Genomic DNA, 17,920 nt, shown 5'->3' with positions numbered 1-17,920 from the left:
ATCCCTGGAACTGACCATGTTACTACTTGTTACTGTGTTCTGTTGTTAGTTTTGGAGAGGACTCTTCAAAATTTTAATTGTTCTGAATAAGAACCTTTTACAAATGTAGAAGAAATTACAAGTCATATATTACAATTACAGTTTAAAATTTGAGAAGTTGATGTTTTTCGTCCTTGGAGTTTGTTTTCCTGTTCCTTGACTGCATCCTCTTTAGCATTCATTCACCTGCTCTCAAAAATAGAGCTGACTCATTGCACCTGGTGATAAGGCACCACAAATCTAGGCACAGAGTAAGTTATTTTTTTTGTATTATATTTGTGGCTAAACATTTTTTACAATAGATCTACAACAAAATTTCCAACCTAAGTTTAGTCATTCCTTAGACTTAAAGTCATATTCCTTTATTACAGAGATTTTTTTTTTGACAAATTATACAGTGATAATTGATAAATGAGAATATAATCCTTAGTGCAGGTAGGAGTTTTGGTTTTCATGGCAGAATGGATTTTAGTTTAGAGTACCATGTTGGTCATAAAAATAGGTTGTAGTGTAAATGAATAGAACATATTCTTTTGGATACTTCATGTGCTTCTCATTTCCAAGAATTCTACCAAATAGTAGGATGTGTGGTTGGCTCACTTTATTTTTCTGTATTCTCCTTCTAATAACTTTTTCAGTGTGAATTGAAAGGCTTATTGAAGAGTCAAGCTCTTGGCATTACATAAAATTATCACTAAAGTTTTTATTTCATCCATGAAAAGCATGACATTTGCAAAGGGGAAATACTTGAGCTTTTAAGTGTGTAGTGGCCCCTCACATTATACATATGGTATAAACTCCAGCTCTTGGTATATTGCTTTGCTTTGAAGAGAAGCATAGAGTGTTGGAGTTATTTTATTAATTTTTGTTCATTGTCCATTTGTTCTGTGGTTAAAGTATGTGTGAACCAAGTATATAGTCAATTGAGTATGGAGAACCTATGTCTTAATCGTTGCAGATCCTTGCTTAGTTCATGTATAATGAAGCAGGCTGAATCTGCAGAAGACAGTCATTTGTTAGAGTATTCCTCAAAAGGTAATTGTGTTGGTGCACCTTAACTCTGCAGACTTTTACTTCAAGCTAGTTTGGGATTTTTAAAAATTTTCTTCTTTTTTGTCTTCATGTATTGCAGCTGCTTTCTTAGATGGTTCTGGTGGAAATTATACAAGGGCTTTGATGTCATGTGTTTTGAGGGGTGTTTTTTTAAACAGTTAATTGGCACCTGAGGTAAACTGACAATGATGGTCTGAATACATTAAAAAGTGTTAGCTAGAGAAGTTCTTGCTTTTAAATTCAATGGATTTTGTTGTGTGTGCACATACATACTGAGGAGGATTGATTGTTGGGAGTGAAGGGAATGGAAACACTTGCTTGGACATTTACCAGTTTACATATAAAAAATCTGTGATATTTCTCTTTAAACTTGCAGATAAACCTCTGAAGAAGCGAAAACAAGAAAATAAACCACAGGAGGCTGGAGGTGCTACTGGAGGAAATAGAGCAGCTTCTCAGGAGACAGGCTGTGCAGGAAATGGAGCAAGGCCAGCACTGATGGTTAGTATTGATCTGCAGCAAGCAGGAAGAGCAGACTCTCAGGCAACAGTAACTCAGGATTTGGATACCATCAGAAAACCTGAAGAAATTAAGCATTATAATGATGGGTTTGTGTGTGTTCCCCAAGAAGACACTGTTGGAGTTCTTAAATTTAAACCTGAAAACCATCCTGAGATTTTTAGGAAAAAGTCAGACTTCGAGGGTCAAAAGACAGAAATCCAGCAAAATGAAAACAGACAAATGGAATATCAGCAAAATGAGAGCAGGCGGTTGGAAAGTAAACACAGCGAGAACAAACAGTTAGAAGCTAAACATGAAAGCAAGCATGAAGGCAGACAAATGGAAGTGAAACAAAATGAGAACCGACAGATGGAATCAAAACAAAATGAGAGCAGGCAAATGGAGATGAAACAAAATGAGGGAAAACAAAATAATGGCAAACAGGAAATAAGGCAGAGGCCTGAAACGCCAAAACAGAAGAGTGAAGGCAGGCCTGAAACACCAAAACAGAAGAGTGAAGGCAGGCCTGAAACACCAAAACATAGACATGATAATAGGAGGGACTTGAGTAAACCATTGTCAGATAAGAAAATTGAAATATCTAGGCATAAACTGGATGCAAAATCTGATCCATCAAGGGTAAAACCTGAAAGCAGATCTGATCCAACAAAACAAAGGCCTGATGGTCGTTCAGTTTCTGATACACCGAGGCGTGACCATGATAGCCTTAAACAAAGATCTGAGGACAGAGGGGAGTCAGAGAGATACAGAGGAGATCCATCCAAAGTCAGAAGGCCTGAGTATTTGAGATCCTCAAACAAAAATGAACATGAATCTAAGCATAGTATTAAGTCTGATGGTTCAAAACCTGAAAAATTTGAAAGGAAGCATAGGCATGAGTCTGGTGAATCGAGGGAAAGGTTTTCTTCTGGGGATCAGAAATCAAGACCTGACAGCCCTCGTATTAAACAGGAAGGTAAAGGAGATTCAAGTAAATCAAGACCGGATAAACCTGGTTTTAAATCACCCAGCAACAAGGATGAACGAAGGACAGATGGTAATAAGAGCAAAGTAGATAGTAATAAAGCACATGCTGACAGTAAAGCAGACTTTCCCAGTTATTTGTTGGGGGCAAGATCTGGCGCATTGAAACACTTTGTCATACCAAAAATCAAGCGTGATAAAGATGGCAATGTGACCCAGGAGTCAAGGAAAACTGAATATAGAGGTGAACAGAGGGACAAAGTAGAGAAGATTGGGCTAGTTGAAGATCTGAATAAAGGAGCTAAGCCTGTAGTTGTCCTTCAAAAACTTTCTTTGGATGATGTGCAGAAATTTATTAAGGATAGAGAAGATAAATCAAGGGGCTCTTGTTTTAAACCCAACAAGAACAAACCATCCAAATCTAATAAAGGTAAGACTTTTTTAATATTAAATACATTATATCTTTTACAATTCTTTTAGATTTGCTGCCTCTCTAGTTAGAAGTCAAGTGCAAAAATTTAGTAGTTTTTATACTTGTTTATGTGTTGATTTTGAGGAACAAAGCGAAACTTGTTTACAGGCTTGTCATTACTGAAAATCTTGCTAAGATGTACTTGAAATGGTTTAGTCCAGTGCAAGTATCTAACATGGGCACAGTTAAATGGTCTTCAGCTGTACTTCAGCTACATTAATTTAACCTGATAATTTGTCCAGTAAAATATAACTGCTATTCATATGATTTAAATTGGTTTAAAGGTGTCTGTATAAGGGACTGATACTACTGTAAGTAAATCACTGTAACTGGAGTGAAGGGAAATACCATATATACAAGCCATAAGATTCTTTAATATTTTTAATTGAAACTAATATGTGGTTTTCCAAGGCATGTTTTGACATGATAAAGTAAGAATGCAGTTACAAAGTCCCATCTGCTTCTTTTACACTATAAATACAACTCTACTGGAGACCGTTCAGACTTGAGGCTGTGTGATAATAAGCTTACAAAAAAGTCCCGACTTTTTGAGAATTAAGACATCATTGTTTCTAGGGCATGTTGTATGCAGAAAGAGGAAAGGAACTGGTAAACAACTGACTAGCATTTTCAAGTTATAGTCTCAACAGAAAATAATTCAGAATAGTTTTGATACTTGTTTGATTGTCTCTTCTGCAGTTTTAACACTTTTTAATAAGGTGATTTTTTTTTCTTGGAGCTCTAATTTTGAATTCTTCGGTTTCAGACTGCAGTAGAGCCTTTCACATTGTGAAATAGGTGTTACTGGCTGGTCAAGATCCCTTCCTTTTTAAATGTTTAGCATTTGAAGCATTGAAATTTCTTACATAGCTGTGGTAGTGCTGTCATGTCTCAAAACAAACAAGTGGTGGGAGTGAGGAGTTCTACTGTATACAGCATGATTTATGAATGTAGTTCCCAATGTATCATGAGTTCAAGATTAAAATATTTCTCATGTAGTTAAAAGAATAAGAAGTAGAAGTAGTCTTTATGAATGTGTAACTGTGTTTAAGTACACATGTACAGAGATGACATCTACACAATAAATTTATTGTGCTACATCTGTTCTTTATCTACTAACCTGTTTGTACTAACTCTTAAAGACTTAGTAATTTAGGATATGTATTACTTGTAAAATATTAGCCTCCTTGTTAAACATTTTATCCTGGAAATAAAAACATTTCCTCCGTCCCCTTTTGAGCTACAGAGCAAAATTTCCATTTTTAACAATAGGTTATTTTTATACGCAAAATTGTGACATCTTTGTTGTTGGTTTAGTCTGAAGATATCAAATAAAACCTATATGGTCTTGATAAGGGATACTGAAAACTTAACTTTAGTCTCAGAAGATTTGGAATTAACAACATTTTTTGTGCAGATAATATGTATTTGTTTTAGAGCCCTTAGAGCCACACACTGTGCATATATGCTTTCTAAAATGTTTCTGAAGTACTGTTTTGTAGTCCATATTGTGTGTGATTATTTATCTAGAATATTTTAGTAATATATAAAGGTTTTAATGACTTGTCTGAATGACATGACTCTAGTAGCTGTGTCACACATGAGCAATGCATTAATTTTAAAATCAGGTTTATAACTTTTCTGCCATGTTTTTGTGTATTTTTTGTTTTACCAAGCCTTGCATTTCTTACATACTCCCAAATAACTGGGGATGTATTTTTCAGGAAAAGAAAAGGTTTGAATCTGATTTTAGTCTTACTGTATTCAGAATAAGACTCATGCAATGATACTAGAAATAGATTTAATGGAAAGAATAAAGTTATGACTATGTTTTACTTACAAATCAAGTTCTGAGTACTCATCCAGGCAGATTTTGGAGAAAGTGTCTTTGAATGTAACTTTTTTCATGTCTATTTTTAGTTGCACTTTTTTATGGCCAACTTTCTGGTAACTTCTTAAGATCTATTATCCTAAATAACTAGGTGAACTCTAATGTTTTAAAAGGTCCTTACTGTATAAAGGTATTGCTTCATAAGCTGAATTCTATTTGTTAACAATTGATACACAAAATATTCATGTTATTGTCACAACATACCCAGTCCAATTGAGAGAAATACTGTTCAGTTTTACTCTGTGCCATTTTTAGTTTTAAACACTTTAATACACTAGGAACTGTGATTTTCATAAACATTATTTACATCATCCCATATTTCTTAATAGATTGTAGCAAAACCTTTTTAGTGCTGCCTTTTAGCATGATTTTCCATTTCTCACATCCCTCTTATTTCATGTAGCTTAGTGTATTTTTCTTTTATCTTTCCTTATTTTACTTCCTTGTATTTCTTCTTTGGTTTTGCTTTCTCATTCATCTGTCCCCCAAGAAAATGTCTTTTTGTGACTTTGTCACATACATCTGAAGTCATTGATTTGAAATAGAATTAGTTCAGCTTGTTCAAAACACCATTTAGATAATCATTCTTTTTTAAGGGACTAATGCAATTCCATTATAAAACTCAGTAAAACTGACCTATTTAAGCTAAAACTAATGCTTTGCAAACAGAAAGTCTCTAACTTCTTACATTGTTCTAGTAAATTTTAATTTTTTAAATCGTACCTTTATTGTGCATGTGGATGAGCTTGGCATTGTATTGCAAAACAGCAAGGTAACTTTTTAATCAGTTTTTATAGATGACTTTGGAATTTTATTATTATATGAATGGGAGGAATAGTTGTAATACATGGTGGTTAATATTGAATCATCCCGACAGTTCATTTTGATATTTACAAGGAAGAAAAAACTTTTTTTTGTTTATCCTGATCTTTGAGCATTTTTCTGAAAGATTCACTCCAGCTCAGAGGAAAGTTCTGGAAACGTTTTTCGGAGGATTTTTGTTAAAGATTCTTACGGTGAAATTTTCTGGCCTCTTTTTTTCCGAGTCAGTATGTAATACTTTTTTCTTCTGGTTTTAACAACTGTGAATGCCTTTTATCATGGTTTAAATTCAAATGTATATTGTTCGGGGATCCATGAAGCTATTGAGGTTGTGCCTGTGATGAGGAGATCATGTTTGCTATCCATTCTTTTCAGAGTTTCAGTGAATACCTTATCTGCTGCTTCTTAGAGCTATACTGATCAGCTATGTTGGGATGGGAGCTGTTAAGTTGCACAGTTACTGCGTTCTGAACAAGACTAATTTTCCTGTGTTAAAGTAGGAAACAGATATGAGTAATTAAATCGTAGTTGTGTGAGGAGGGCTGTATGAGTTCGTTTATAATACATTTGAAGGATTGCCTTACCAAAATAAATACCGTGTGTGCACTGCAAGTTTTGTTTCTGGGACAAGTGAGTTCATGTTTTCTAAGACTTGTGCAGAGACAGCTTTTAGGACCTCCAGTATCACCTAAAAAGAGTTTGTTGTTTAAAAAAAAAATCCAATCTGAATGCTATTCCTTCACTGTGTAGAATCTTATAGGACTTAATTGTCTGTACAACACAGAACTTTAAGGTTTTCTTGCTCACTACAAGTATTCCCAAATACACCGCATTCTCTGCTACTATGATCTAAAATTTGAGTGAATATTTGCCATTTCTTCAAATGTACTTTTCAAAAAATATTCTTACTGGATGAACTAAAAAATTTACTGCTTAATCGTCTTCATGTTACAGAGTTAAAATAATGGTTCTGGATTTTTCTGTGTTCTGTAGTTGTGTGATTTGTTGGATTTGGGGACATATTTCAGTTGGTGTTTGGTTTCTAATGCCAAGTGACTTTTTCAGACCCTATATAACTGTGACTTGTCATTTGTATAACATGATGGTCCATCTTGGAGTTACAGCACTGCTGGAAATAGTCTCATTGTGAAGCTGACTACTCAATTAGGTGCTCATCTTCTAGGTAAGAGTGACAAGAAGGCATTATTCCATGATAGAAAACTGTCCAGATTGTGTTGGCTCAGTTAGCCAGTCTGTGAGCCTCTCACAGACTTCTAGTTAGCTTAGCAGAGCTACTTACAAACACTTTCTGGTACAACTGAAAACTGTAGACAAAAAGGTAGTATCAGTTTTAAACATTTATTCAAATCCTTCATGTAAAGAACCTCTATAAGGACATAAATGGCTAACCTTTGAGAAAGGAGCTTATGGTTATTCACACATCAGGCAAATTTTAGAGTTCACTCAAATTTAGTTCCAAAATAACAATCTTGAGATGCTGAAACAGACATACTGTTGTGTGCATTGAGCAGCTATGCTGCAAGCTGGAGTAAAAACGTATTTGCTTCCTAAGGGAAAGGCTGCAGCAAATGTTGTTTACTAAAGACTGTGCTTTTATAAAGGTTAACATTGTGAAAGTCTGTAATTCCACAGATCTGAAGTTTGAAACTGCTGTTTTGGAGTTCGTGGTAGCAACTGCATTTGCTTGAGGGAAGTTTGGAGTAATTACCCACTAAACCCGCACATGCATGCATCAACAGGTGGATCAAGACTGTCATAGTTTTCTATGAAGTTCCAGAGAAAATTATGCCCCATCACAAAGTTTATTCTTCTCAGATAAAGTCTTCAAAGCGTCTCTTGAACTGTAATTTTAACTGAAACTTTACAAAAAAAAAGATATCACTTTTGTAGGAATTGTAGTCTTCCTGTTTTTCCTCCTTTTTGAGATACTATTGACTACCTTGATCAACTTAACTAGAAGAGAAGCTGACTATTCCTCATGGCATTAGAAGTTTTTAAAAATATGTTAATTTTGCAGAGGATCCATTTTAATATGTACTTTGTCTGTTTAGCCCTGATTAATTTTTTCTCTCTTTTTCTGCTTTGAACAGGTTCGCAGTTTGAAAAATACTCCAGGCATTGTTTAGTCAAAAGCCAAAACCTAACTATATTCAACACATTAAATCTTAGTCTGGGAAAATTTCATTTCTCTAGCATGCTTTGCACCAGAGTAGATTGTTTGTATTTGCAGGGACGTTTTAGGTACAGGGTGTCAGTCCCAGAAAGTATATTGGGGTTTGTAGAGGCATTGTGAGGCCTTCATTTTTGGTGCTAGTTTTTCAGAAGTTGTTGGATTGTGGTAGTTTGACCCTGACTGGATGCCAGGTGCCCACCACACTGCTCTGTTCCCCACCTCCTCAGCAAGCCAGGGAAGGGGAGAAAATAAGATGGGAGTCCAGCCACCTCCCGAGAAGCAGGGCTTCGGTACGCGTAGTGGTTGCTTTTGGAAGGCCAGAAATGAATCTCGCCTCCCCTTCCTGCTCCTCTCCCCCAGTTTATATTACTGAGCTGACGTCATATAGTATGGAATATCTCCTTGGTCAGCCTGGGTCAGCTGTTCTGGCCGTGGTCCCTCCCAAGATTGTGCTCACCCACAGCTATTGGTGAAGGTGGGGGAAGGAATGCTGGAGGGACAGCCCTGATGCTGTGCAAGCAGTAGTCATAATATTGATACCAACAGTAAGCACAGCACTGCAAAAATCACTATCGTCCCAGACCCACTACATGGATATACTGATATTGGTAAGCAACTGGAGTTCAGCCATTGCATACTGGAATCCTTTTTTGTGTTAGTCTGTTATCAGTACATCAGGAGACATTTTCAGTGCCCTGCTTTGCTTAGTGGCTGCTTTAATAATTTTCTACATTAGACTTTGCCACTAAGATTAGATATTCCAATTCTCCCTCATAGTTGTCCTACAGTTTTCTCTGACTAGTAGGTATGTACTTTGTGTGTTACAACAGTAAACTTGACTTAGCTTACTAGTTTCATTCTACTTTGGCTCATCTGACATAAGATGCTTTATGTGTTTGCAAATTTAGGAGTGCATTGTTTAAATAGTTCTGTTTTGAAAAATTACTTTGGCACATGTGATAGAAACTTATTACCTAATTTGTCAGAGCAATGTGCTGAAAGTCTGAAACTGCCTTTAGTTTGTCGACCTGGATGCTTGATTGGGTTTCTCTTACTTCTGGGAGTAGCTAAGACTATTTTACATAAATAATTTTTGTAAAAGTGCATTGCAAAATGTAAAAGTGTAGGCCAGCAGTTTTTCTGATGTCAGTTACAATATGCAGTGCACACCTGTTCGTGTCTCTTAAGTATCTAAACATGGATGTTAGTTCCTGGCCTATGTGGAGGGATATATGCTCAACATTTTTTACTTCTGGTAAATTAATTCTTCTGTTGCTTGACATTTTCAGCTATTTTAAGAAAATTTAAACTTTTTCCTTGAAATTTGGAATTTTTTTTTTTTGTTCCATGGGAACAGTGCCAATAAGTGGAAAAGCGTGAGACCTTTTTTGTTCTTCAGGTTGGATGCAAACAACAGTTTGTTAATGAAGGTTCCTTAAATATACTTACTGTTTCATTCTTTTCTGAGCAACTTTCCTGTAGTATTTTATATTAAAATCTGAAACACTAGCAATCTTTTGTTGTTATTGCTTATATATAATGAAGTTACTTTGAAAAATGAAAACAAAGAGTAACTTAATGTAATATTTTCATTAATCATGAAGAATGTTTCCATGAGAGTTTGAGGAAAAAGCAGATCTTCTTGATGTGCCTGTAGTCACACAAGATGTAAATCATTGCATTTGTTTTGCTTATTCTCTGCAAAGATATTGGTTGTGTTATATTGGTTCTGTAGGATTTTTTCTTTTATGAGAAGAAAAGTTGTGAGATGGAATTTTATGTTGTTTACTTAAGGTCATTTTTCTTAGGTGAGCCTCATGACTCAGTTTTTAAATTTATCAGAGTACACTGGAAAAACACATCACTCAAATTTCATATTCCGAACATTGATAGAAAAAGTACAGCTGCAAACTACAGCATGTAAAAACATCTTAACTTTTTAATACAATAAAATGAATTGGCTTAAATATGAGTGCATATGTTCAAATGCAATGACAGCAAAATCCAGAAGCAATCTTCTCACACTGATTCATAAAAGTGAGGGGGGTTGTGAAACACAATATTTATTTCAATTATCACTCTTACTCCATTTTACTTTGAGTGCTGCTGTATTTTATTAGACTACTCTAGCCTCCTTTTTTCAATTTATATAAAGAAAAAGAGCCAGTGAATAGCAATGAAGAATAAAACAGCTCATGGCTATGGTTGCCTCAGCAATCAGATAGCATGAGGAAATCACTGATACCAATGTAAATGTGAGTTCTCTTGACATCTTTGGAGAATGTGTGTTGGGTTATATTCCCTGCTTTCTGTCTGGAGCTTTCAGGATGCACTTTAGAAATCTCCTCCCTCCATCAAAAAATGTCTCTCGTTTCTGAGAGTGTTTTGTGCTATTGTAAAATCCATTTTGAATCTGTGGTGCATAGCCACAGGCAATAATGACCTCTTCTGCATCATGGAATTATTCCATTGTTGTGTCCAGATTCCTCTCTGACCCACTGACCTGACTGGTCCCATTTTTCAAGCCAGAGTTAAGGACTGGAGTGTGAGCGGGGAGTCTGTACCTCTTCTGTTGTTTAGCCCAAGGCTAGGAGCCTTCCCTTTGTGTCACTATTGGGGCAGATGAAGAAAAATGATTTTTAAACATTTGTTCACGCAGGTTCCATGGAATGATATAGGACATACTTCTTCCTAATGCAACTTCTCTCCCTTCGGCCAAATTGATTGCAACAGAGAATCCTGTGGGCGCCATCCCTTGGGTGATGGTGAGGACATCTCCCACCCTATTTCTGGCATGTGTGCTTGTGTAAGCTGAGCTTAGGAGTTAGCCCTTCATGAATGTAGTCAAAAGTTGAGGATAAGGGGCTCAGTAGAGGATTATATCCTGTTCATAGGATGTAGCCATATACCTTTCCATAAACTTTAAGGTAGAAAATGGGACAAGAAAGAGAAAAGCCAGTGGAATAAAAGCAGTACTTCTCAGATTATTTTCACCGGTGTTCATTTGATAATGTGCTTTTCAGCCAATGATACAGTATTGAGATAAAAGTAGAATTTCTGTCTTATGAGCAGGTGTACCTTCCTCATGCCTTAAATTCCTATTTGAGGAAAGGATTGAGATTTCCCTGTGTTTCTGCTTCTATTCTTGAAACCATCTAGGGCACAGAATTGTTTGACATGTGAAGCTGGTTGACGAGAGATTCAGATCACCAAGGACTCAGTGCAAAGAAATTACTGGAGCATTTTTAAGGGTGAACCTGGTGGAGAATATATAATTAAATTTGTGAGTGGAGAGATGGCAAAAAAAATTCGTCTTTAACCAGTAAGCTGTTCATCAATGACAAGGAGTGACTTGGCCCTTTGCACTATAGCACCTAAGTGCTATTCTGTAACAGTACTTAACTATTTTAAAAAGGTGTTTATTTTCGGAACAACTTTACAAAGTAGGGAAGTACTTTTATTCCTTCTTTTTTCTTTTAGTTCTTTATCTAAACTAAAACCTTACCCACATGTGTGGTAGCAGTAGAATTAAGCTGTGAGTCTTCGCTGTTGTAGTTACAATGATGGCTATCGAACAAGAAGACACGGTTGCTATGGAATAAGAGTGTATTTGTATTTGATTTAGCACAGAATTTGAAGGTTGTTTGAGTTAATCCAGAAAGAAACTGCTTTCCCACCTGAAATAGGAGGTTTTGGCAGTGACCCAAAATTATTTGAGCAAGTTAAGTAGTAAAATGGTAATACATAAGAAAGAAGTGTCTTCCATCAAATGCTCAGAGAGGGCATGTAAGGACGGTGAGCTTGGCCTCTGTAGAATAACAGCAACACTGGATATACTAGTCATCAACAAAAGAAGTTCAATAGCATGCAATGTCTTCTGTGGCAAAAAGATTGCAAGGTGAGAGGAAAGAAAAAAAAAGCTGCAGTTTATAAGAATTTTTAATTTTAGTGTCAAAACGAAGATGTGTGGCAATTCGTTAGTGCAGAAGTCAAATGTATGGAATAGTTAAACTGAAATTTCTAAATATTGAGAAATGCCAAGTCACATTTCATATCCTCACCCCAAATTTCTGTATTGATTCATAGACTCTTGTATATTCTCTTATATAATGTCTTGCTAATTAGAAAAAATAGCATGTAAAATACAAGAAATATGTAACAGTTACAAATATGAAATTGTATGAACTGCAGTTTTGCTTATTACAAATGATCAGCACATAGAACTCAAAAAAATACTTATGGGAGGCTATTTTATGCGAAGTACTTCAGTAACATAAATCTCAGTTCTTATATAAACTTCAGGGGCACTTGTTCATTTGCCATTATAGATGTCATGTGTTGATGTCACAAGGATTTAAAAAGTAACCACATAGGAAATTAATATGGATTATTTCCACTGTATTAACTGTCTCCTATGGTTATAGAAGTAGCAGTTTGAAGCTTAGTTTTCTAAATGTATTCAAATCTCTATGGCTTTTAGTCCATAGGAAATTGCAGTGAAATGTAAACTATACATCTGTTTTCTGTAGTTTTGAAAGCGAAGATAATCATTACTGAGAAGACAGCAGTGATTATTAGTGTTTGGTTTGATTTTATAGCAGGAACAGCCACTCTGATCCTGGGAAGCTGACTTAATTATCTGCAATCCTTTTCTCCTTTTCCATAGCTGCTTGTTTGAAGTTGCTACATCAATTCAGGTGAAGCTAATTTGAACACAGTGTTGGTTAAAAAATAATTGTGCTGTCCATACTGAGTGTATCCAGTTAAGGTGTATAATCATGTTACTTTTTTTAAATCTTCAGCCTCTCTTGAAGGCCTGGATCTGCCTGGATCAGGGAGATCTATTTGATTTGCAAATTCAAGGCAAAGTGATTTTGTATCCTTCTACAGATTGGATATGCATGTTAGCTGAAATGAAAGACTATTCTGCGAACTTAAAACTTCTCATCAAATCATGAATGAAAGTGATGCTGAGCTTTGAATTGGACCTCTGCCTCTGCATTCTTTTTTTAAAGCCATAGGTGATGAAGCGAAATACTATGTCTTCTAGATATTTGCAGAAATCCTTCTACTATACATGGCAAAAGCCTTTGAAAAGCTTCCCAGATGGAAATAGAACATGGGGAGGAGTCTTACAGACAAAGTAATTTTTATCTAAGATTCTCTGGCTGATCTTTAACTATATTATACTTTGTCAAAAATTGGTGAGAAAACTTGATGGTCAATGAATATTCAGTAATGGTTGAAGATTGTTGAATACCTTTTCTAGGAAAACTTTTGCTAATCAACCAAAACCAAGAACTTGGTCATGCTCTAGCGAGTAACTAGTACGTAAGTCATGGACAACATTGCATGCTGCATTGGAAAAGCAATGAAGAAGTGGCTGTTGACCTATGCAGTTCTTTGAGATGAGTTCTTCCAGCTGTCCTGTGACTTTTCTTCAATTTCATTAATGCAGAGTATGTTAGCATGGTATTCTTTACAGTGAGACAAAGATTTTGTTATGATTATACTTATAGTTGCAGCAGCTTTGAAACGTATGATGACTGAAGAACAATGCCTATAGCCTGTTTCAGGCATATTGTGTACACTGATCACACGTGTTGGAAAAAATGGAGCTATTCTGTTGATGAAGACAGAAAGCTAATTTATTGGAGTATTATTACTAAGTTGTGGAGTAACCTTTTAGAAAAGTTACTTTTTCTGTAGCTGTTCAAAAAGCTACACAAACTAGCAGCAAATCTGATCAAAGTGGAAACATGAAAGTAGATACCAGGTCTTCACAAATGTATCAAAGAAATTATAAAACTGAATGTGATTGTATGTGGGTTTTGTAGGTACTTTCAAAGAAGTTTGTGTTTGTATATTCGTTTGTTTTTGAAAAGCGTCCCATAAACTGAAAAGGCGGTAGCATGAGTTTTATAATCTAATGTTGTTGCCATGTGACTAAATTCTTATGGTGAACTGGATTCTCTTAAGTAATTCTTTACTACCCTAAACAAATAAAGAGTATCTTTGTCATAAAATACAAAAATATAAAAGAAAGAATTAAGTTAAATGTTTCTAGTGAAGATTCAGATGTCCTGACTCAACATAACATTAGTAATAGAGTAAAATAATTAACAACCACTTGATAGTCCCATATAACGTCCTTTTCAGCCTATATCAGAATTTTAGATGAATATGCAGTCATACTTAACTTCTTTCAACAGCATGAGTAAAACCTCTGTGATTTGATTATTTACAGTCCTCAGCAGGTTGTGAAACTGGACATGAGGTACACTTGCTTCTGAGAATGTTGTGTCAGAAACAGAAACTTTAAAGATAGCTTAATGTTACAGTAATTTTATTTGTTTGCTTTTCTGCTATTTCCTACTTCAATAAGAAAGCTTTACATATTCCTTAAAAGAAAACAGTGAACTTGTACTGTCATTTCTAACAGGAGAGAGTGTAGTTGAATTTAGCACTGGAGAATATAGAAAATTTGGAACTTTTGAGAAGGAAGTAAAGTTATTTTTCCAAATATTGAACTAGCTATATTTTTTCATTGATGTCTAATACTGGGGTAATTGGTTTATTTTAAAACATTGAATAGTTTTCTATCCCAGAAACAAAATCAATAAGGAAAGCAAGAATAGGTATTCCTAGGAAGTAAGAAAGTAGTAGCATGTGATCTTTGTTTGTTGTTTCAGGATTTAATGCAACTTTAATTCCTTTACTTGTAGCTGGTACTTGGCAATGTCTTTGTATGGATAGTTTCACTATAAGCTTTATGCCCTGTGTATAATCCCATTAATTTCAGCAAAATTACCAGCAGTGGATAAAATTGAGAATATGTGTTTGAGAATCAGGATCTGAGGCCCTTGAGAAATTTCGTCTGTAGATACTGTCTTAAAACTTGTGCATGTAAATATTTCTGTACTCTGGAGATGGATCTAAGCCAAGTCTCCTCAGACATTCTATAGGCATACACACTGCTTTGTGTTTCACATGTATCTACATCCATAAAAATTGCCTACAAGCAATGAAACTAACAATCAGAAAATTGTTCTTCTATAATTCTCAAGAATGCTCAGCAACCAAAACCAGTAATATAGGAGACTTTAAAAAAAATTTGTTGCTGGAAACTATTTTCTCATATTAAGGCTCTTATTATTCCAGCTAAAGATGCTTTAAGATGGAAAGAAAATTAATCTTGGATTAAGAAGACAGGATATTCATGTAAAAATGGAAGTGAATTTTAGAAAGTTATATTAATGATATAGTGAATGCAGTTTAAAAGGTGAATTGATAAGAGTTTTTTTGTAGGATTGTGTATGTGTTTATAGCAATTGGCAGTTGATTTAATCTCTAAATAATGTAATGTGCTTTGGAAAAGAGGGAGGAGTATTTATGACCAAGATGTTTGTTCTGTTGTTGGAAAAAGATTAATATTGTAGTCCGGTAATCTTATATGTGCAGTAGTTTTATTGGTAAATAAAGATAAGACACTAAATGACCTCAAATCCTCAAGAAAGACATATGAATTAATTCTGTTTCCTTGTGTTGGTTGTAAAAATTTTGACTGCAAATCTCCTTGGTCCTGTGGAGTTTCAAAATGTGATGAGAATGAAATGATGTTGTCTACCTATTTACCTCTAAGGAAAAAAAAATCTGGTGTGGTCCAGCTATCTGTCTATATTGAATAAAAATCTTTTCACTTCATTTTGTAACAAAATCAAGCAAAAATTTGGGTTGCATTATGAAATTACTAGGAGGAGGTAAGAAAAAAATCTGAGGCAAAGGTTGGGTTGTGAATGATTTTGCCTGTATTTAGGTGTAAGACCCCAGAAATTCTGCCGCAGGTTATCCCTGCTTACTGAAAAAGGGAAGATTACTGTCATGTATACACTGAGTAATAGGAGTGAAAATGAACAGAACTGCTAATGAGGCATAAAGAATCCTTAATTTCTCTACACTGTTAGAAAACCTGTTACAATCAGAAGAAAAGCTGAAATAAGACAATATTTTATGGAAGTGAAGCAGGAAAGTCACTGGAAATTACAATGAAAAGTCACTGATTTATATTTGTTTATGTTTATATGGCTGACAAAATATTTTATTTGGAGTATGCAGTTTATGATGCTAATTTCCAATTATAGTGTGAACAATAAACACAACTTTTAAAAGGGCTGTCAAATACATTCGTATATCTCTTAACTGTAATATTAGCTGTAAGAGATTCCTGAGAAAGGACTATAGTGTTGGGGCCTTATTTTTGTCTTCAGGTTTACATTTTCTCTTCTTACTCTCCATTAATAGGTAGCATAGATCAGTCAGTGTTAAAGGAGTTGCCTCCTGAGCTCCTGGCAGAAATTGAATCCACCATGCCACTTTGTGAACGTGTGAAAATGAACAAGCGCAAACGTAGCACAGTTAATGAGAAACCAAAATATGCTGAAATCAGTTCTGATGAAGACAATGACAGTGAAGAAGCTTTTGAATGTAAGTAGTACATTATTCTGTTCCTACTGCTAAAGAAAGCCAATATTTTACTTTTGTAAAAAGATCTTCTAAAAGCTTGTCTACTCCAAAACACATCAAAACAAAGTTTGCTGTCTGGATGACTACTTGGCTAAGAATGCATATTTTCTTTTAAAAGAAAAATTATTTTAGTTCAGTTTGTCACTCAAGATGAATAGCAGCTAATTGATAATTTGCAGCTGCTCTCTCTCTATTTTTTATTATTCAATCAAATTAAGGACAATATCTTCTAAATCAGCACAGAAAACTTGCACACAACAGTATGCAAAGAGAGATTTCAGTATATAAATTTAAAAATATTTTTACTTTTATTGCTTTTTTAAAAAGTCATCCCCCTCTTGATATTTTTGTGACATAAGAAATTGAGAATCTTTCAGTCCAGAAGTTTCTTAAAACCTTTTACTGTTGTTTCTCTGAAAATTACTTGAAAAACTGGAGTTGATTTTGATGGGTTCTCAAAATACTGTTTGCTGATGGTAATATTCTTGAATTACTTGCTTTCAAAGGAACAGAGAAAGCTTTTAGTTAAAATTTTGCTGTGCAATCAAATAAAGTTCTTAAATATCAAAAACTTGTTTATATACCTCTAGATTAGGAAGGAATTTCCTCCTTGATAATAAATTATAATTAGTTTGCCTTTAAGGTAGTTCATGTAGGTGACACTGAAAAGAAATTGCCTAAAAATTGAGTGAATTAGTTCAGTCTGAGTTCACATCTTAGCTTTGTTACACAAGCAGGGCTACACGAGAAGTGCCTAATGCTGTTAACCTGAGAAGACAACTTGCTTATAATGATTTTTTTAAGTTTAGACTCTTTGCTAACATAAACATCTTACTGAACCTTTGTAAAACACTTATGTTTTACTTTTTAGTCCTCCTTAGGGTCCAAATAAGAAACGTTTGTTTATTCTTCTTTTTCATATCCTTCTCAAGGTCTGATGCAGTAGATAATACAGTGCTTACGCACACATACAAATTATTACAGTAATACCTCTGATCTGTATGCAAAGAAGCAGAAAACAATGTCCACTTGGCTTTTTTTCGTATTAACTATAACTGAATAATACTATTTTGAGCATAAGTATGAGGTCTTGAGGTAATTTGTAATCAGTCTTGATTATGGCATCATTCAGGATTCTCTATTCACCAATCATGTCACTTATTTAGAATGTTAATAACCTAGAACAGCAATTAAAAGAATCAATAAGTAAAGGAAAATTCAAGTTGACTGGTAATGGAGAGATTTGTCCAAATTTTTGGATACTACTTACCAGCCACAGAGTGGTAACATTCTTAAAAATGTCAACTAAGTAAAGCAAATTAAGGAAAACTTTCACAGTAATTATACATTTTAAGGGATTCTACTTTCATTATATCCACTCAAGAGGCCTGGCCATCATTCAGAACAATTCATTTAGGTCATCTACTTTTAAAATAAATCA

At 34.8% G+C, this 17,920-nt stretch overlaps 1 protein-coding gene across 4 annotated transcripts in view; it reads left to right on the top strand.

Moving 5' to 3' along the window:
- NIPBL (NIPBL cohesin loading factor) overlaps nucleotides 1–17,920 on the top strand; it is a 143,923-nt gene that overhangs the window by 84,909 nt on the left and 41,094 nt on the right. For 3 of the 4 annotated variants that reach the window (XM_062017349.1, XM_062017347.1, XM_062017348.1), the window contains 2 exons: nucleotides 1,469–3,007; nucleotides 16,258–16,440. In XM_062017349.1, coding sequence (XP_061873333.1) covers nucleotides 1,469–3,007; nucleotides 16,258–16,440 — 1,722 coding nt within the window. The remainder of the gene's footprint in view (nucleotides 1–1,468; nucleotides 3,008–16,257; nucleotides 16,441–17,920) is intronic. The other variant, XM_062017350.1, reaches the window with a different exon arrangement.

The sequence above is a fragment of the Colius striatus genome, chromosome Z, assembly GCF_028858725.1.
Source record: "Colius striatus isolate bColStr4 chromosome Z, bColStr4.1.hap1, whole genome shotgun sequence".
NCBI classification, from domain to species: domain Eukaryota; kingdom Metazoa; phylum Chordata; class Aves; order Coliiformes; family Coliidae; genus Colius; species Colius striatus.
The sequence above is the reverse complement of the archived record's forward strand: the minus strand, read 5'-3'. Positions and strand labels throughout refer to the sequence as shown.